At 36.1% G+C, this 21,849-nt stretch overlaps 1 protein-coding gene across 1 annotated transcript; it reads right to left on the bottom strand.

Moving 5' to 3' along the window:
- Positions 1 to 834: 834 nt before the first annotated feature.
- On the bottom strand, positions 835 to 19,902 carry LOC119835939 (probable beta-hexosaminidase fdl). Its single transcript, XM_038361074.1, has 10 exons — positions 19,822 to 19,902; positions 19,246 to 19,421; positions 18,923 to 19,134; positions 17,751 to 18,074; positions 16,867 to 16,981; positions 16,009 to 16,152; positions 12,588 to 13,925; positions 8,668 to 8,768; positions 1,640 to 1,757; positions 835 to 938 (listed from the first exon to the last, which is right to left on the bottom strand). The coding sequence occupies exons 1-10, from the start codon at positions 19,900 to 19,902 to the stop codon at positions 845 to 847; spliced, it is 2,703 nt and encodes a 900-aa protein (XP_038217002.1). The 3' UTR covers positions 835 to 844.
- Positions 19,903 to 21,849: the final 1,947 nt, after the last annotated feature.

The raw sequence follows: 21,849 nt of genomic DNA, 5'->3' as shown, positions 1-21,849 counted from the left end.
TCGGTTCAGCAGTTTAGGTAAGGATAGACACAGACAGAATGAATTACCTTCGCATGTATATGATATATGTACCGATAATATATTACTTATGTACTAGGTTATAAAAAATAATACAAAATAAATACACAAAAATATAAACTGTGTGAAGGAACCTTAATCGAAATATTGACCTACCGATCCAGATATCTGATTCATATTATTACAGTTTAATCAAGCTATAATTGTGCTGAAGATTTAAAAGAAGCTGCATATATTAATTTTTAACGATACCATATAAAATAGCTTTAAATGGTCCATAGTAATTCACATTTTTTTAAATATATTTCCTTTATATAAATCAAATTCAAAATTCAAATCAAAATCCCCTGTCGGTTATCGTCAGAACATTAACCACACTGACGCCGATCACGCAACAGACGTAGGTTCGAATCCGACTCAACATTTTGTTAAATTTCAAATTACTTATAAATGAGAGCGTGTTTGTTTGTTTGTCTTTTTTCACGTCGCAACTCAATCAATCACAATTTATGTTGGAGATAGGAGGCTAGAGATTGACTTGATTTTTTACCGCGGTGAAATATCTCTTGCCCGTGGTCATTTTTTTTTTGACCACGTGGGCCGTGGAGGGAAAGCTAGTCTACACTAATATTATAAACAGGAGGAATTTGATTTTTTGTTTGTTTGTTTGTAATGGATAAACTCAAAAACAACTCGACTAATTTTAAAAATTCTTTCACCATTAGAAAGCGGCAACTTCGCTGAGTGACATAGGTTATATATGTACCACGGGCGAAACCGGGGCGAACTGCTAGTATATAATAAAACAGACATATCATATGGTTTATTAGTTTATTCTCTGAAGGCACTTGCTGGGGTGGAAGCTACACCAGGCTGGCCAGATCGGCTGGACCTTAATACCTCGGAGTAACATACGCCAACTGAAACCATATGATCTATAGTAAATTTTGTGTTCTTGTGACAATCTAAAATATTTGAATGCAATACAGATCTACAAGTAGTAAGATGTTATATGTGTGAGTCGAGCACGCTTCGGCACGAATTGAGCCAGCTCGCACAGGGGAAGTACCACACCCCCACAGAATACCGGCGTCAAATAGAAGCATGCTACTGTGTTTTGTACGGCGAGTGGGAGAGCCAGAGGCCCGTTTCCTTTTCCCTGTACATTCCTTTTTTCCAGTCGTCAATCCTTTCCTTATCCCTTACCCCTTAAAAGCGGGCAGCGCAGGCTCCACCTGTGCAAATGTTTATGGACTGTTGTAAAATATACATGTTCTTTGCTATCTATATATAACTCAAAAGTGACTGACTGACTGACTGATGTAGTCAACGCGAGGGCTAAGCTGCGGGTAACAGCTGGTAAACTTTAAAACTTAAATTATGAACTGGATGACAATGAATTTTTTAATTATTCTTATGCAGTCCCGTATCCGCTAGTAGGACATATCCTAGTCTATCCTAGTCAACAGATGTCTATCATCATCTTTCACTGATCGAGTCTCTTTATTGTGATGATGATGATGATGATGATGATGATGATGGTGGTGGTGGTGATGGTGGTGGTGGTGATGATGATGATGATGATGATGATGATGATGATATAAAGCAGTTGCGATCTTACCGGTGAGTGTCCAATCTTGCGTACACGTATTTATTGGCGCTGGAATTGGCGACCACGTCAGACCAGAGCCTCTCAGCCACCGCTGCTGCACGAGGCCAGAGGTGATCGTCCAGGTTACCTGCACACATGATTGTTATGTCTAATAAGGCTAAGGCAATAATTCTTGATTTCTAGTTTATTGTCTGCTGATAACAGACAGTTATGTATAAAGTTTGTCAGGTTTATCGCGCTTATCTCAGAAACTGCTGGTAAATCATAAGGCATCCACTGAAAATCAGTGTCAGTATGCTGAGTGGCGGGCCTAAATAAGGCACATATATTTTAACTATATTTATTACTTTGTTATTTTTACCTGTATGTGTCATAATAAACGTATTTTCTTTCTTTCTTCTTTCTAAATTATTTTTGTATAGGATAGTCTATTTATAGATAAAGGCTATTTATATGCTATAATATGATATGATGCTACCTATAAGACTGGTCGTAGTATTATATGATCACCATAGCAGCAAATATCGCTAAAGCGGAAAGAATAGTTCGTTTAAAAGCAGACGAAGTGGCGTGATAAATTTAGTCGAAGAACCGGTATTTTATCATTGGAATAAGCATATTCGTATGTAATTCATAAAGTGTTATGTAAAACAAGAAATGTTTCGTATGTTGAAACTACCGAACGGATTTTGATGAAATTTAGTATACAGATAGGGTATGAGCTGACTTGGGTGATAGAATATTTATCCCGATTCAATGCTCCATTGGATAAAACAGGAATCTTGATATCCGGGCGGACCCGGGACTAGTGTCTAGCATATAATACCACAGATACCATAACACTATACTAGTATTGACAAGTTATACTAGTTTTGAAGGCGTTTTGACAAGAAGATTACTTTATTCAATAGCGTATTTATGTAATTACGTATGGTAATATTTAATTCTATACATACGGCAACAGAGTTTAATTTACATTACTTGTTTACTATAATTTTTTTGTTGTTGATCTAAATTTTTTACTACGAAGGGGTAAAGGACAACCAAACAGATTTGCTATATTTTTAAGTACTAAATGCAACATTAACAGAAAAACACTATTTCTAATAAAAAATAATGTAAACCGACCTTCAAATCTAAATCTATACCTTCAAATTATCAGAACCAGACTAGAGGAATTTACAGGAGACTTCACATAATTCCACAGCTTTCGAATAATATAAGAATCATAAAAATCCGTTCACACAGTCAAAAATTCTGAGGTTAGAAAGCCAAAAAGAATTCAGTTGATAATTTTCTCCTTTTTTGAAGTCGGTTGAACATTAGGTGGCCTTGCATCACTTCGGTATGGCGAAAGCTTAGTTTCATTCGCGTCATGATCGATTATTTTTTATTCTTTATATTTTTCAAACATATTTTATAGCGTTTTAATGCCTCATGTGCTTTTTAGAGCATTTAATTATATGCCATTTCCCACACAATCCACCCCATCATCATCAGCCCATGCATGTTCCCACCGCTGGGACACAGGCCTCCTATGAGGGTTCAGGCAATAATCCACCACGCTGGCCAAGTGCAGGTTGGCAGATGTCACATGTCGTCGAACTTTTGATTCTTGGACATGCCGGTTTCCTCAGGATGTTTTCCTTCACGGTTTTAAGCAGTGATGATGTGATCCACATATGCAGATAAATTGAAAAATCATTTTATTTCCTGCACGTGCGCCCGGTCTCGAACCCCGACTTATCGATTTTGAAGTCCGAAGTTCTTACCACTGAGCCACCACTGCTTTTAGGCAAAAACACGATCCACCTATTTAATATAAATTTTGTCTGATCCCTAATCCGCCCATATATCAAAGCTTGTCTATTATGTATTACATTTCTTTTATAACTATGCGCTCTTACAGGTCTTTCTCTCGCCGGTATTCTCTCGCATATGATCTCATACTAACAACATTGGTATGACTGCCACATTTCTAATTAGATCAATTTTGCTGTCAAATACTCCTTTCATTATAATAGCGTTCAACAAATAAACATATTTCTTAAATTGTGAGGGATTCTTAAGCCTGTAACTCAGTTTTTACTAACACAGGCTTTAGTTTTTTTATAATAAAAAAAAATCTAATCTTTATAATCAACCTCCACCAAAGATGAAGGCTGATGATATTAATGGTAAGTGGGCCAATGGTTTCACCCAATAATTTGCAAACCGCAGTTTGCAGTCCAAAACTTCTCAAGGTTTTAGACAGTGTTACGAAGCTGATATTAAGCAATTATAGCTTTTATTGAAAGCTGTCTAGCTGTTATTTTTAACTGTCAAACGTAAACTCAAACTCAAACATTTATGTCCAAAAAAACTATCTCTCTCGCTTCTCAATTCGACTGTACATTTTTTTTTGTTTTTAAGCGATTATGATTGATTCTGTTTGTGTTTGATGGAGTAATTGTCATTTGGTCCCATTTTAGAGTATGACACTTCATATTATAATGTATTTATAAACAGTCACTACTGTTTATAAATACATTATTTGTGCCTAAACTTTAAACATCATCATAGTCTCTAAAATTATTGTACTAAGATCAAATATATCACGTATGATTGACGTGTTCGTAAAATTTGAATGTATGAATGTTTACACAGTGTCACCGCACGCCATAGTACAAGTATCTAGATTGTGCTAGGCACAGAAACTTACCTGCATAGTAACAGTAAAAGTACGGAGTCATATTGTCTAGCCAATCAAGTCGAGTCGACCACTAAAACAAGCAGCGAATTCATAAACAGCACAGAAGAAAATATACTCGCATTAAAGATAACATTGTCATAATCTTAAAGAGAATTCAGCTCATGTGAGTAATCACAATAATGTTATACTTAAGAAGCATTGACCTGTTAACATCGCTGACATAAATAATAACCTACTTGACACAATCTGAATCACAACAAGTGCAATCTGCGAATAACATAAAAATAAAATTATTCACTAGAACACTTCCTCCATGTGATTTAAGCGACTGCCAGTAGTTTGAAAATGCCCTGATTATTGCATGGTAGGGGCGTAAGGGTTACAATCTTCCACCCCTCACCAAATGTTCATGGGTGGTAGCGCTTACTAACAGGCGATCCACCAGCTCCATTGCCGACTATGACATAAAATATAGACCAGACACTGTACCATAATAATTAAAACAAACGAAAATAACATCGCACAAAAAGCTTATAAAACCTAACACAACATGATAACATAATGGGCGGACTTTACGCATCAAAACGAAGCAGGCAACCGCAGGCAACGCAGAAAGAATAATATAAAAGCAATATTAAAACAAATGAATGCCTAGATGCTGATTGACTACAAATGTTTCACCTTTGACACTTATCCGACCGTGACACGTGACCCCATTATAGTGGGCATTCAATTATTGATTACGAGAGAAGACCCAGTGAACTTCGTACGACCATAATACTTATTTCCTAGTACAATCCCTAATTCTCTTGATTCCGTATTAAGTTGTACATTTAAAATGCACATAGAAATGTATATAGCTATTTCTCTTTTTTCAGAGTGACTCCCACGTTAGGGATAATACAGCTTCTGGTATTATTATTATTAATTTGTATTGTAATGTCCTAAATCCTTCTAATCACCATCATCGACTCTTATTTGTTCTAATATCAGGGATGGCAGCAGGCGTAAAGTTAATGTGTCCACAATGCTTTGTGACCTTTATCTTTACGCCTGGATACTAATCAAATAGAGGTTATCAGAATATAAATTTATAATGAGGCTGGATAGATAATGATTAGTCCTTATCCGGTCTTATTATAATAATAAAAAAACACATAAAGTGTCATATCCCTAACCAGCACACACAACAACAAGACATACATTTATAAGGACGCTATCTGTTGCCCTCAGCTTCACCCGCGCGGTCCTAATAAATTTTCATGGTACAAACTTTCATCCCCAATTTTATCCCCTAGGTGATAGAATTTAGCATAATCCTTAGCGGATGCCTACGTCATAACATCTATCTGTATGCCAAATTTCAGCCCGACACGTCTACTGGTTTCGGCTGTGCGTTGATAGATCACTATGTCAATCAATCAGTAAGTCTCTCTGTCACCTTTGAGTTTTATGTATACTCAGTAGACTCAGGTTCCTTTGAGCTTTATGTATATAGATTTTTAATGAATGTACTCAAAAACAAAGATCTCAATTCGACCGTATATTTATTTAGTTCCGACACTCGAAAACTTCGTGGATTTTCGATAGGCGTTTTCCTTTCGTGTTTGATAGGAAAATGACATTTGATCCCATTTTAGAATCTGCATAGGTACCCCGGAGACGTTAGCGACCTATATTATAGAACTAGCCGATTGCTTCGGTTTCACCCGTGATACATATATAGCCTATGTAACTCAGTGTAATTGCAGCTCTCTAATGGTGAAAGAATTTTTGAAATCGATCCAGCCGTTAGCGCGTGAAGCCGTGACCAATTGAAATTGGGATTAATCTATATATATATTATTGTTTGAATTAAATGTTTGTCTTTTAGCGAATCAAGTAACGTCAGTTACACAAAATCAGTGCACAAGACCTAACTTCACGCGCCATTGCGCCGGTTACAAATTCCGACAGGTAAATAGTTTATTTATGCTTGATAATCATGTTAATATTCCTATTAGTACCGCCATTTATGTATATCGACTATGTTTCGTTATTTGGCCAGCGAAATTGCATTTGGTGCGTGACTCGTAAGACAGTGACGAGTAATTAATACGGCCTAGTGATTGAAATTGACACTAAATGTTTGTGACGTGGCATATTTATTTATTTTTTATTCATTTATTTATTTTTTTTATGTCATCGTCGGCAATGGAGCTGGTGGGTCGCCTGATGGTAAGCGCTACCACCGCCCATGACCATTTACAGAGGCGATTTCTGCGAATGCGTTATGCTTCAGAAAGAGTCGGCGGAAAGGGCTAGAGAGCGGTCCAATATTGAACGAGGGGCTCGGTGATGATAGTAGATAGTGCTATAAATCTGATAGGCAAGGACCGAGGGCTGCTCAAGGGGGTCTTGGGTTGTCTGTAACATCATTCCGGTCCTGCGCTTGCTTTTTCCACATGATAATGGGTATGGTAAGCCACATCGTTTTGGCGTATTGCTGTGGGGATCCTGGTGCGTTCCTTAGGAGATCCCAGGATCCCTGCTTTTGTTCTTTGAGTTTGGCCGCCGAGGAGGTTTTAGTGGGTAGAAATCCCACATGCTCTACATTTCCCCCAAAGCTAGAGCATCTTTGGAAGATTTCCTCCTCGTTAAAAAAAAAAAAAAGGGTCGTTTGCAGACCATACACCTCTACAAATGGATTGCCGACTTCGAATTGGAAAGGGATTGAGAAAGGAGTGACGAAAGGAATAAAGGAAAGGAATGGGAAGGGTAAGGAAAAGGATATAGGCCTCCGGCTCCCCCACTCACCGAAAGAAACGCAGCATAAAGGTTATTTAAGGAGATAACATCAAATAATATGAGAATTAAGTAAGAACTAAATGCACACATTTAAAAGTTACAAACAACATGTATATAAATTAAACAGCTAAAACATCTTAAAACTAAATTATAAAGACAATATTAAAATTGTATCCTACTAGAATATATTGTATATCTTACTATCCTACTAATCCTTCTAATAACAAATATATTTAAATGCGAAAGTTTGTAAGGTTGTGTGAGTGTTTGCTGCTCTTTCACGCAAAAACTACTGAACCGATTGTCATGAAATTTGGTACGTGGACAGCTGGAACACTGGAATAACATATAGGCAACTTTTTATCCCGATATTCCTACGGGATACGGACTTACGCGGGCGAAACCACGGGGCGCAGCTAGTACTTCTATAAAAATCAAATTTAGTATTAAAACTGGTCTGTTTATGAAGACGGTGTAAATTAACTGTTATCTGAATCTTCATTATTAGTATATATTCAATATATTTATAATATTTCGTTTTAACATTTCGGATCTAATTCCACAAATTTTTAACTCCTATTGATATTGTACTATATGAAATTACAAAAAACCTATACAACGTGTTTGTTACGTATTTCGTATATTTATAACCGACTTCAAAAAAAGAGGAGGTTGATTTTTTTATGTTTGTAACATCATAACTTCTTACTGGTGAAACGATTTTGATTTTATTTTTCTAATTTACAACCGGTGCCTGCCATTAAGTCTAGTTAATTATTTTTTCAAATAATTATGTTTACTATTTTGGTGTGATAAGAAGTTAGATGAATAGAAAGGATAATTATTCATTTGTTTTTTGCCGTAAAAGTAGAGTTCGGCAGTTAAACGTAGAGAAGACAGATGATAAAGAACCAATCATGAGTCGGTTACATACAAACATACAAGTGAAGCTAATAAAACCGTGTTATAAACAATTGTCCATTAACCTCTTGCTCAATTCTAACAAACTACAAATACTAACAATCCACACTCTAAAAATATCTACAAAACACACACACACACACACACACACATACAATAATTATTCAACAACTCGACAAACAGGCGGCGTTTATACAAAATACTCTAAAAAACCAATATATGTACTATGCGATCCAACTGAGAATAGGATCGAATCAGCGCCATTCTGTGACGTCACAGATGTTAATTCAGACGAATTGATGATAAAGCAATAGAAGTAGCAAGTATTCAAATTTGATATGACAATCGTCCCTGCTCCGCCCGAATATCAAGAATCCTGTTTTCTCCCAAGGGAGCATTTAATCGGGATAAAAAGAATCCTTTTTACCCAAGTAAGCCCATACCCCGTATGTATGTACACCAATTTTCATCAAAATCCGTTCATTACTTTCAGCGTGATTAACGGACAAACATCCAAACAAACAAACTTTCACATTTACAATATTAGTGTGATAAAATATTTCATGTAAGTGACTTTTTATCTTGATGGGAACAAACGTATAAAACGTCTTAAAAGCTATTTAAAGGCATCGCAAACCGGTGTCCACCAAGTCGGTCCAAAGCACGGCCTCCCCCCCCTCTATCGTGAAAACCTCCAGGTTTCTCCAAGATTTCCAGCCGTACATGTCTTGCCATGATCTGCGAACGAGTTATGAATACCTTTCATACTGTTTCAATGTATTTTAATTAAGTTTAAATGTATGATTGTTGGTGGGCAATCGTGCCGAAACAATAGAACTGATTTTGATGAAACTTGTGCGTTTTGTTTGTTATATAACAGTACTAGCATTCCGCCCGCGGCTTTGCTCGCGTAGTCACGGATAAGATAGACTCGGGGGGTTACCGACAAAGTTCCCGTTCCCGTTAGATTTTCGGGATAAAAACTATCCTATGTCCTTTCACGGGTCTAAAACTATCTCTGTACCAAATTTCAACATAATCGGTTTAGCCGTTCTTGAGTTATAAATAGTGTAACTAACACGACTTTCTTTTATATATATAGATATAGGACAGCTATTGAAATATTTGTTTTCGACTTAGTGTCTCGTTCAGTCATTGCGTGGGGAAGATTTTTAGGAATTCCATAAAATAGAGCCTTCTTTGTGGGAAAATCTTGCGTTGATATCCCCGGCCTACGAGGAAGGAGCCGTGTATGTCGGATTCCTACCGACTAAAGCCCTATTGTGTTCGGTCGAGCCGCTTTAGTGAAGCGGCCTCGGGTGTTGGTAGGTCCGCGACCACTTGAAATAATGCCTAATACCTACATAGAAAAAGACAATATGTATTGTATAAATAATATGAATAAAGTGGAGTTTAAAATTAAACACTGCAAGTACTTAGCTACTTCAAGATAGCTTGCATTTTTTTATAAATATCTTGCTTACGTGCATAACATATAATGGAGAAACAATAGTCTCAATAACTATTTATATGAAAATGAACGTTAAAAAAATAAATAATGTTATTAAAGAATTCTCAATGGTCACATTGTATTGGTTGTGAGTAATAACTTTATTCAACTACGCATACCTTCATTCAATAATTTGTTTTAATATCATAGTGGGCAACTGAGCTGGTGGTTCGCTTGATGATAAGCGATCTCCACCGCCCAAGAGCATTCGCAGAAGTAGTGCCGTCGCAAATGCGTTGCCCGCTTTTAAGCTTAAAAGATAAGGAAAGAATTGACGACGGGAGTAAAGGAATGGACTGAGAAGGGTGAGGAAAAGGATACGGGCCTCCATTAACATTTGTTTGTTTGTAAGTTCGTCTTCCGTGATGCCAATTCTTTTTATCCACGATGACAATGAACGAAACCGCGTGTTGAAGCTAGTAATAACTACTTATAAGTTATGCATGTAATTCGCATTAAAATATGTACGAGTACATGAATAATCTAGCATCCGGTTCGACATAGTTCTTTAGTAGTGTTTGATATTTTTTGTCCAGACACATAGTAAAAACTACGTGTAACCACAGATAACATAATACTATCGTAAATTAATTAATTATTTGCTGATTAGATTGTTATATAGTATAGAGCACTGCGGATAATTTTTGGAACATTATAAAATTAACAGTAAAATGAAAACAATTGGAAAAGAAATAAAATATGATGATAATAATAATTCACACGAGTGAATCTGTGCGTTGAAACAGTATGCAAACACTAGCTTTCAGCTCAATCCGCATAGGTCCCGCCAAATGTATCTATTTTTGGCATTTGACATTTTATTCAACATTAATTGTCTATGGTCATCCGCGATTTTTTCCAGAAAACAGAAAAAAAGCTCCCAGCAGCCAGAAAACCGGCGTGAAATAATGGCATGCCACTGTGTTTCGTACGGTGAGTGGGGGAGCCGGAGGCCTATTTCCTTTTCCTCACCCGTCCCAGTCCATTCCTTCTTTCCTGTCATGAATCCGTTCCTTTTCCCTTACCCACTAAAAGCGGGCAGCGCATTCGCAGAGGCACTACCTTTGCGAATGTTCATGGGCGGTGGTGATCGTTTACCATCAGGCGAACCACCAGCTCAGTTGCCCGATATGACATAAAAAAAAAAAAAAAAAAAATTGGTAGAAGTTAGTATTGTAGGTACTACAGCTATGTAATTGAAGATCTAATAAAAATAAATAATAATGAGGATGGAGAAGTGGCCTATAATCTTAGAAACCCTGGATATTCCAACACCATATGTGGTATGTAATGTCAAATCCGTGATATAAAAATTTATATTTTATTGTGGAAGTCGAGCACGCTTCCGCACGAATTGGGCCAACTCGTACCGGGGAAGTACCACACCCCCACAGAAAACCGACGTGAAAGCTTGCTATTGTGTTTCGTACGGTGAGTGGGGGAGCCGGAGGCCTATTTCCTTCTCCTAGTCCTTCCCAGTTCATTCCTTCTTTTCAGTGATAAATTCTTTCGGAGGTCTGAGCCTCTGCGAATGTTGATGGGCGGTGGTAATCGTTTACCTTCATTTGAACGACCACTTCAGTTGCCCGCTATGAAAAAAAAAATAGTATATATATCAATTAATATATAAACGGTAGATTGTCAATCGCCTACATTTCTTACAATTTTTCGGCCTGGTTTTAGTGATTTTGTAATGAGGGCACGATAAGAGAAAACAATTATGTATTGACAAATTCACTGGACGATAGATTACGAAGCTCTCGTTGGTCCAATTCCCATCCCGGAAGGACGAATGAAACAGAATTGACCAATCAGAACGTTTGAAATCTCCTGCTGCAAACTTCGTTTATGACAGCCTAGTCTTATTAAAATATTTATCTGTAATATTTGTTGTGTCACTGAAATTTTTCTTTTTTAATTCCTGACACTCGTCAGGCTGTCTAGACTCAGCGCCTTTAAAGGGATTTTACACACTTCTTTCATATGAAAAAAACATAAATATTTAAGAAAATAATCTTATAATTTTACTCGCTTCTCCTGTGTAAAATCGCTCTTACAGCACGTTATTATGGCGAGTTTTTTGCAGTTGTAAACACACGCTCGAACGACTTTCGCTTATTAGTATCATTTAGTTTTATGAGACGTATCTATTAGCTATGTATGCACGGAATTATTTGTTGTGAAATAGCCCGTTACGGTAATACAAAGTGGTGAAGTAATGGGAAATGTAATAACGTGGGATGAAAACTCAGTAATACGCTTTTTGACTTCTCTTTAATAAGTATTTTCTTGTGTTTGATTTCATTTTTGTGAGTATTATACATTTAGAAAATACAAACTTTTTAACGGATTTTAAACGCGATTTATTCATTATATTATTAATCCGACGTTTCGAACACTTTACAGCGAGCGTGGTCACGGGGAGACTGAGATGTTATATGTCTTGATGGACTTCTTTTTTATTATTTTCGTACTTAGACAAAGGGACAGTAAGTCTCTCCAGATAATAAAAATTACCAATTGTTATCTTGCTCACAAGACAATCGACAATCGACAACGTTACAAATCTACGAAACACGGTTGTGATAAAATAATATTTTAAAATTGGATCATTTGAATGGCAACTGATGGAAAAATGGAAGCCTTATCGAAATGGAATATACAATATTGGACGTAGAAATATATTAATATTATATAAATAGTATACCATTAAAAGATCCGTTTCATAGCACATTTCACTTGATTTGATATTATGCTGAAAGTGAAAGTGTTAATCCTTCCTACTAATATTATAAATGCGAAAGTTTGTAAGGATGTGGGTGTGTGTTTGTTGTTCTTTCACGCAAAAACTACTGAACCGATTGCAATGAAATTTGGTACGTAGACAGCTGGACATCTGGAATAACATATAGGCTACTTTTTATCCCGATATTCCTACGGGATACGGAAGTACGCGGGTGAAACCGCGGGGCGCAGATAGTATAAAAATAAGCCTAATGTGAAAATCTTAAAAAACGTCGGACTTTTTCCATTTGCCTTCTACTCACCTGTATTTAATGCATCTTTGCTTGCTCATCTCGCACGACAAGTCCCATTTCGTCGAATGTATCACTTTAAATTTGGTTAAAAACTCCTCCGGATTCTGGTCCCAGACGTACAGCTGAACTCCTAATCTGTCCCAAATCCTCGCTTCGAAATCCCGCGTGAGGTGATTAGAATACCATATTATTGGCAATTTTGGAAGGAATCCCTTGTTCGCCATCTTCAAGCGAAACAGCGCTTTATCCAAGAACCCTTCCCTATCTTCCAGCAAGTTATTACAATGTGTGAAAGAGAACATACTATCGCTTAAATGAAAAATATCGTCGACATTCGTCAATTCTAAGATTTCCGTGTAAATATTCTGAATTATTTCAAATACAGATGCCTGCATTGGAAGTCGCAAGCAGGGTATATTGTTGCAAGTAAAATTATCATCTTTAGTTGGACAAGTGGCTTCCGGAAGCCACATCCATGGCCTGCCAACGGGGCCTGGCAGAGCCACTTCAATTAACACCCTTATACCACGAACTCCGGCTCTTTTGACAATTGATTTAACATCTTTTCTTGTGTAGATCAAGGCTCTTTCATACGCTCCATATTCTTTTAGCTCTGACACACTTAATAACTCCATTGGAAAGCTTGTTACATCTGATATTCTCCAATGAAACGTATTCAGTTTGCACATTGCCATTGCGTCTATCGTGCGCATTAAATCTATCACTGGTATGTAATTTCTCGCTGTATCAATCATGAGTCCCCTATATTTATAGCTAGGTGCATCTTTAATAACCGCATGTGAAAGTGTTATAAGGCTCCCTGTACTTTGATCAAGGAGTATTATTTGACTCAACGTTTCGAGGCCGTGTCTCACGCCACAGAATGATACAGCGCTTATTTTGATCACTACCTGATCGTCTACCGTCTCTATTTTGAGCGTGTACGCTTCTTCAGTATTCAGTCTTAGTCTCGGATCAGGATCACTCTCCACGTCGATCTGTATTATCATCTTTTTGACATTTTCCCTAGTTCTGTTTCTGGATTTTGTATCGATCTTCTCCAATCTCGCCACGTCTTTGAGGAATATTTTAAATGCCTCAGCTAAATATTGATGTACTGCATCTGACGGTACTGATTGGAATTTATATTCTAGTTTATTTGTTGCCAGGGCTACGATGGTTTTGCTGAAGTAAGTGTAGCCGATAGGGTAGGGCCATAATTGTGGACCGGAGCATAGTAGCTTGCAGCGACTCATGGAGGTGTACAGGTTTTCGTTAGTGTTAGGACGGTATACTTTGTCGCAGAAACCATCTGAGCATTTCCATAGCCAGTCTGGTAGATGATAACTGCAAGTTTGATGTTAATGTTAGAGAAGGGAATAACACGATTCTTATTAAATTATTGAAACTATACACAAATAGAAGATACTTGAAGGCAATTATAAAATAGATTAAAAAGAAAAGACAAAGAATGAAAAGCGAGAGCAAAGTTATAGAAATAGTGACTTGATTACTATTAATAAAACCCTGACAGAAATAAGTAAATTCATCCAAATTTATATACATATAAATGCATTTTATTATGTAATTAGAAAAATCCTTCCTAAAATCATTTTTTTTCCTTGAAATAGAAAAAGTTTATTAAAGTACAAACCGTAACAGAATGTACACTGAATTCTTCGTAACTACGTGAACCTAGAGAATCTTATTATATCTCTAAGCCTGCTTAAACATATTGCCTATTTAGTAGCCTAACCGGATTTTTACACTTTAGGAATTTTATAATAGCGTCTTACGTTGATCATGGCCGTCAGATCGATCTGTAATCTATACCTGTATAAGATAATAATTGAGGTATTCAATTCATCGAAAAACACAGTTATTCATTGCAATTGCTGATGTTTCACTTATTAATTTTGCTTTGCATTTTTAGAAACTTCATTTGGGCGGTTGGCCTATTGAATAATCTAATAAGTTTAATTAATGTCCTACTTTATTGCAGTTTCGATTTTCGTACTTTATTTCTGATTTCTAAAACTGCCAGAAACCTATGAAGTTCTTGAATTTAAACTAGAGTATAGAATATGCTAAAAACTGCTTTATTTTAACTTACAAATTATCATCATTCAGTCAGTCAAACTTGGTGTCTTTAATTTGCATCACATGTGACTTTGTGACACAATATAATAGAGTTAGGCTGTTAACCTTACGGTTACATTTACGGTGTACACTTAGTACGATCGGGAAAGGTATAAAAAGCAAATTTTATTGACACCTTTTTATACCTTTGTGACTTACACCTCTATGGAGGAACATAGGTGTAAATCTTTCATCGCTATAAGGGGGCATTCTCTAGCAGTCAGTATTTGACTAGTCGACCGATAGGATAACAATTAATGACTACGGGAAATTTAGTATGTAGAAGTTATACATATGTTAGAAATTTTGAAAGAATAGAAAAAATTTGATCACGAGGCAGGATTCGAACCTGCGTATCTTGCCTAACCGTAGCAACGCCTAGCCTCTCGGCCACCCGTGATCCTGCCACAGTAATCAAATTTCTTCTATTCTTTCGGTTTCATGTGCCTAAGGGGCACCCCACGCCATCTATTGAGATGATTAAGAACCATCACAACCAATACGAAACATTATTTCAATGATTACAATATTGTATCGATGGAACGCGGCCTTTGTTAAATTTAATTTTTAGTTTTATAGCATTGAAATGCTTTATAAATTAGAAATTTTGAAAGAATAGAAATAGGCCGAGAGGCTAGGCGTTGCTACGGTTAGGCAAGATACGCAGGTTCGAATCCTGCCTCGTGATCAAATTTTTTCTATTCTTTCAAAATTTCTAATTTATAAAGCATTTCAATGCTATAAAACTAAAAATTAAATTTATACATATGTTTTTAAGTCTATAATCCTTCTATAATATTATAAACGTGAAAGTTTGTAAGTATGGATGGATGTATGTTCGTTACTATTTTACGTAAAAACTACCTTTTAGATTAAAATGAAGCTTTCACAATAACATATCTTATATATCAGAATAGGTCATGAGCGTCCTTTTATACTCGTTATTGCCTGTGGTTTCGTCCGCAGCTAGTGTTTCATAAGTGCGATGCAGAGAAATGTGTTACTTTACCTATGTTCGCATAGCTGTATAAACCAACCAGCAGTAGCGCGGAACTCCACCCGCACGGTCTTAATAAATGTTTGTGGTTCGAACTTTCATCCCCTATTTTATTCCCTTGGGGGCAGAATATACCAAAATCCTTTCTTAGCGGATGCCTACGTCATAACATCTATCTGCATGTCAAATTTCAGCCCGATCCGTCGAGCGGCTAGGGCGGTGCGTTGATATATCACGATTTCCTTAAGTCTTTGAGTTATATATATTCAGATATCAAACCAAACCGAACATTACCTGGTCTCCTCGTGCAACCGCACCGCTTTCACCTTCTTCGGCTTCGACCTCCACAGCGGTATTGTACACAACACAACAACAAGAGCCACCAGCACCAACACACCCGATATGATCGTGTACAGCTTCCATTTGTCCCACTCTCTTCTGTGATGGGATTGTACGTAAGAAACGGGAGTCGGTAACCATGGTAACGCTTATAAATGCATCATTACACGTGATACATTATATTATAAAAATTTCAATGGATTATAACACGATTATTATGATTACTACGATCTTTTATTCTACATTCCGGTGTTTTACAGGCAATCATATATCTACCCTCTTCTATTTACAAAAATATTATGTAATTTTTATTCGACTTGCTATGTTTCTAATGTTTTCAAGTAAAAATCACAAAAAATCGTCCACTGTTAGAAAGCTACAACTTCTCTGAGTGACATACGCTATATATGTACCACGGGCGAAGCCGGGACGAACAACTAATCTTTTATAAACCTCAATCAATAAGAATATTCTCATTTTTCCTAAATTTTTAACCGATGCAAAAACGAAGGTTCTGTTAAATTTTTTAGGCTTTGATACTCGATTCGATAACTCTTTTCCACGTCATTCTGAGTTTGATGAGGAATTGTTGTCCCTTGGTCCCATTTTACGAATTGGATTGGTACCTATTCCCCAGGGACTTTCGTAACCTTTTCGTAGAAAATAATTATTAATCTATCGTAACGCAATGTTATGTAGCCCATAGCAATCCAATAAATGGATTCCCATCCCAAAACGTTCCATTCGACATTTGAGATAATCTGGTTGAAACACACACTCAGTCAACCTAATATTAGTATAGCTACACTCAACTCAGTGTTTTTCTCAACCGGTGGATCGCATTTGTCCATAGAACTGCCAGGATCTACGCAGCAGGAGGTGGAGGCGCTGCATCTTACGCAGTTGCAATCCACTTGGCAGTTTGGTCCTGTGAAATTCGTATAATAATGAATAAATAAATAAAAATTCTTTATTTGCCTTCACAATCATTAAACTACTGAGTAGTATTAACGCTGTGAAAGACTAGTGTCTGAAATAATGGCATTGCAGTGCAAATGCGGGGAGTATTAAACACTATTTTTACATTTTATTTTTTTATCATTTATCTTTTATCTGGAAGCTCATCATTTAGCCTTGCCTTATTACTAAAATAATTAATGTCACATTAAGCATGATTGGAAAAGTAGTAAAGTCTTTAATATAGTTTGCGGCACTAAATCCATTCTTTAATACATAATAATACCACAGATAAAATAAGTATAACAAATATTATAAATGTGTAGGAAACGTGTAAGTTTGTTAGGATGGATTGATGGATGTATGTTTGTTACGAGTTTACGCAAAAACTACTAAACGGATTTTGATAATAAGCGGCAGTTCCGTAGGGTATGCTAGAATATTATCAGAAGCTGTAGAAATATTAATTACCTTTGACCGTGGTTTCTGCTTGGCCCCGCAGGACATGCATCACTACGCAACACAGCCGTTACATAGTAATTCTTGCTAATTTTATAAGCAAAAATGTGTTTGCTTGTATCTCTTTCGCGTCATAACGGAGCAATTTTATGATTTTTGCATCAAGTCATTAATTAAAGAGTAACATAGGCTTCTTTTTTACCGCGGTGAAACATCGCATTGTTTGTTTCTGACTACACGGCCGAAGCCGCGGGCGGGAAGCTAGTTAAATAAATACTCACTCTCAAAACTGTCTTGCAAGCACTGCGGCCTCATCTCGACCGTATCTTTAGAATCGGAGGACACCATATCGCTAATATCTAATTTCCCATACGTTTTGTAGTTCGATACATCTGAATAGGCGTCAAACGACGAGCGCGATAATGATGTATCAGTTATAACAGATGGCAATACGGTAATGGAGGATTTGAAAGTCAATGTAGGTTTCTTAGGTTTCAATGTATCGGATGATGACGTCATTCGCATCGTTGATTGGGATGTGTCGATATCTTCCAATGGTAGGTCCTGTTTGTCGTTGATTCTGCTTTTATTGACGTCGCAGGCTTCTGTAAAATTCATTACGGGTGTTTATGTATAAGGTATGGTAAGCAAATGAGAAGATTATACCTTCTCATTTCTCAGCAAATGCAGGTCGTGAAATTTGTAGATGATAAAGATTGACACAGAGACAAAGACTGATGTGGAATTTCTAAAAACGTTCCATGATGCTTCTAGAGTTGCAGAAGGAGATTTGTGTTACGTCTTCTTCTCTTATTCTTCTTTATCTTATTCCTTTATTTGGGGTCAGCCCTGCTTGTGCATCATTACGCACAAGGTCCGATAGCCTATGCTGATTTATCTGATAATTCAATAGGGCTGGTCATTCGATGTGGTGGACTACCAACTGACTGGGGGAAGTGCTAGACCTTCTACCATCGAGGTTTGTTCACTGCGTGGTTCTCTCTACGCCTAATGACATGTCCATACCATTTTAGGGACTGTTCGGTGATATTTTCTAAGATGAGGGCAACTTTTAGACTCTACTTCTCTTCTACGTATTGCTATACGCAATCTTTAGACAGAGATTTATACTAAACTAGCTGCGCCCCGCGATTTCACCCATGTAAGTCCGTATCCCGTAGGAATATCGGCATAAAAAGTTGCCTATATGTTATAAAAGTTGTCCAGCTGGCTACGTACCAAATTTCGTTGCAATCGGTTCAGTAGTTTTTGCGTGAAAGAGCAACAAAAATACACACACATACTTACAACCTTTCGCCATTATAGTATTAGTAGGATATAGGAAGGATATTATAGGATATAGGATAGGATTATAGGATTATTGGATATAGGATGGATAGTACTAAATATAATTGCAATTAATTAATAAATATACTCACTAATATCTCATTACCTTTGATTGCTGTATCAACATTATTGACAGTTGCTTCCATTTCACTTAATGCTTCACAAAACTTCAGAATGATTTCTTGTTCTTCGATGCTGAGTTTCTCACAAATGTCTTTCTCCACTTGACCATTCTGAGAGTTGATGCAGCAATGAAAGAGTAGGATGGAAGTCATGATGTAGACTTTCTTTGGTTGATCCGAGGCTTGATATAAGTCTCTGTTAAGTCAAAAATACTTAAAATAACTCATATTCCTATTATATTAGTACGGGATACGGACTTACGCGGGAAAAACCGCGGAGCGCAGCTAGTACTTTTATGCGTATTACCTGAGTCGCAATATTGGATATTTATAACCAATATAAGGTTCTAGATCATCCGTACACAGCAGAGCTCTGTTCAAGTCATCAGAACAAATATCTTCTTTGTATCTATTGATTATTTCGACCAGATTTCTCAAATTTAAGTCAAACACTTCGTCCGTTTGATAAACGCATTTATTTAACTGTAAATATAGTATAATAATTATTCTTAGCAATAGACTAAACTACCTTAAATTTGTTAGAACTAGACCAAATTTAAACGGGAGGTATTAGCTTTCAAATGGAAACAGGATCATTGGTGTACCCAGCAGAAGTTTAGGATCGTAACAAACCCAAATAAAAAATTAAGAAATTGAGAACTAAAAATTTTATTTTTTATACACTAAAATATCGAAATATATAGAATTATAGAAACTAGTAGGATATTAATCTATGAAGCTAACTTAAGAAAGTATTTCCAATGACCTGTTTTAATAATCGCCAAAAAATATCTAGTACTAAAATTATTTCCCCGTTCGAGAGCTACAATCTCACAGACATACATACTAAAGTTACACTCCTATTTACGCAGTAAATACTTACCCAGTTGATCAACACTTCAGTCCATTTCCTCTCAACTAATTCCAATTTACAATCAGAGCACGAAGCCTCGTCTGAATACATTTTTGTAAACAATTTTGCTAGACAATGTCATGCAGACTTTCGGGATAAATCATAGAGCTTATAGAAAATTGAATCTATCGAACTGAGCAATAGGAAAAAGATCTTATTTTCATTTCTAAAGCATTCAAAATCGTATTGGTTGAGACGGTTGTTAATCATCTCAATAGATGGCGAGGATCGTCCCTTAGGCACATGAAACCGAAAGAGTAGAAGAAAGCATCTACTTTTATGACATCAGTTAAGTAATACTTAATATATTTATAAGTTTTACTTCGTTGAGCCTGTAATTTCTTTTCAAATTCAAATTTAAATTTGTTTATTAAATCAAACACTTAACCTAACCTTATAGCTAAGTACATCACGGTAGCAGAACAAATTGGTATCAAACAATTAAAGGTTCAAGTCCCATATCTTTGCTAGGTTACAGAGTAACCTGTATTAAATATATTAGTACCTTCCCCATATAATTAATATAGCAATTTAATCTAGTTCTGAATTACTCTATATCAGATCAGTTGAACAACACTTCGACGACAATTTATGGGTAAGAATATCTTCATAGTAGAGTTTTGTGATTTCTTTTGGAATGCAATTTCTATATGCGTTTGCAAGTTTGACCCTAAGGTCATGCTTAGATACCTCTTAACAAACTAAGTAACAGAGCGTCCCCGCCAAGTCGTGAGGACAGATTAACGTATCATAAATATTCATTTTCGAGCATTATTTAATTCTAATTGAAACAAAGGTATTTAGTTACAACTAGTTCTCACTAGAGAAAACTGGTTTTAAAATACAATTAGTATGTAAGTCGATGGTTTTAACTGTAACATTAACTATAGCATAATGGTCATTGTGCGAAGAAACTGCTCAAACTAGTATTTTCTTGTGTTTGATTTTACGCGAGTATTATACATTTAGAAATTAATAACTTTTTAACGGATTTTAAACGCGATTTCTTCATTATATTATTCGGACAGTCTCTCTGTGACCACGCTCGCTGTAAACTGTTCGAAACGTCGGGTTAATAATATAATGAATAAATCGCGTTTTAAATCCGTTAAAAAGTTTTTAATTTCTAACTGCTCAAACTGTCAAATTTCCACGTCGTAAAATGTTTGGTATGGTTCAAATGACGATCACGATATGTTATGTCAATCGCGGAAAGACCACAGCGAAATAAGTGTCGTGCCTGACATAACAATCGACCTCGACGCGTCGTGGCAATGAAAAAAACCATGACGCTTTTAATTTGTGTCTGTTTAGTTTAGAATATCGAATAGTGCTATTTTATCTGTGGAACATATTTTTTTATGTAGGCCACTTGGTAACCGCGGCGAGCTAGTTATCTTATGATACAAGATATAAGATTCCTATACGTAATTAGTAACACGTGATTCTCGGCAATAAATTCCTAACGGATTTAATTGTTCAAAATTTCATAATGTTTAGTAAAACTCTGTTGCCCCCAGTGGAGGTATTAAAAATCGATTATCGAGACATTTTCATAGAGTATTTGTTTTACCAAATTGTTATTTAACATTACATAATAATAACGAACGATAAGAAATTGTATATTTAAATGATTTGAATTTTTTGTTTGGATTTAAATCATAAACGATTCGATAGATTTTTAAACAATTTAACAAACATATTATATCAAAATATCTCAAAACTATAACACTACATAAATAAGAAAGAAATAAATGCAACATGTTGAAAAAAGGTATTTATAGTAAACTTATATTTTGAAGGCTAGCCCTAAATCCTAAACCACAATCTAGGTATTTAAAACACCCCTTAACCTGTATGTTTATATGTAACCGAATCTTTTAGACTCGATTTTGACCCACTTTAAACGGACAGATTTAATTCAAACTTTGTACACTTATCACGGATCGATGACTAGACAAAAATTTCATGAGTTTATCGTATTTTGAAACAATATTC

Source organism: Zerene cesonia, chromosome 22 (assembly GCF_012273895.1).
Source record: "Zerene cesonia ecotype Mississippi chromosome 22, Zerene_cesonia_1.1, whole genome shotgun sequence".
NCBI lineage: Eukaryota > Metazoa > Arthropoda > Insecta > Lepidoptera > Pieridae > Zerene > Zerene cesonia.
This window is presented reverse-complemented; position numbering and strand designations above follow the sequence as displayed.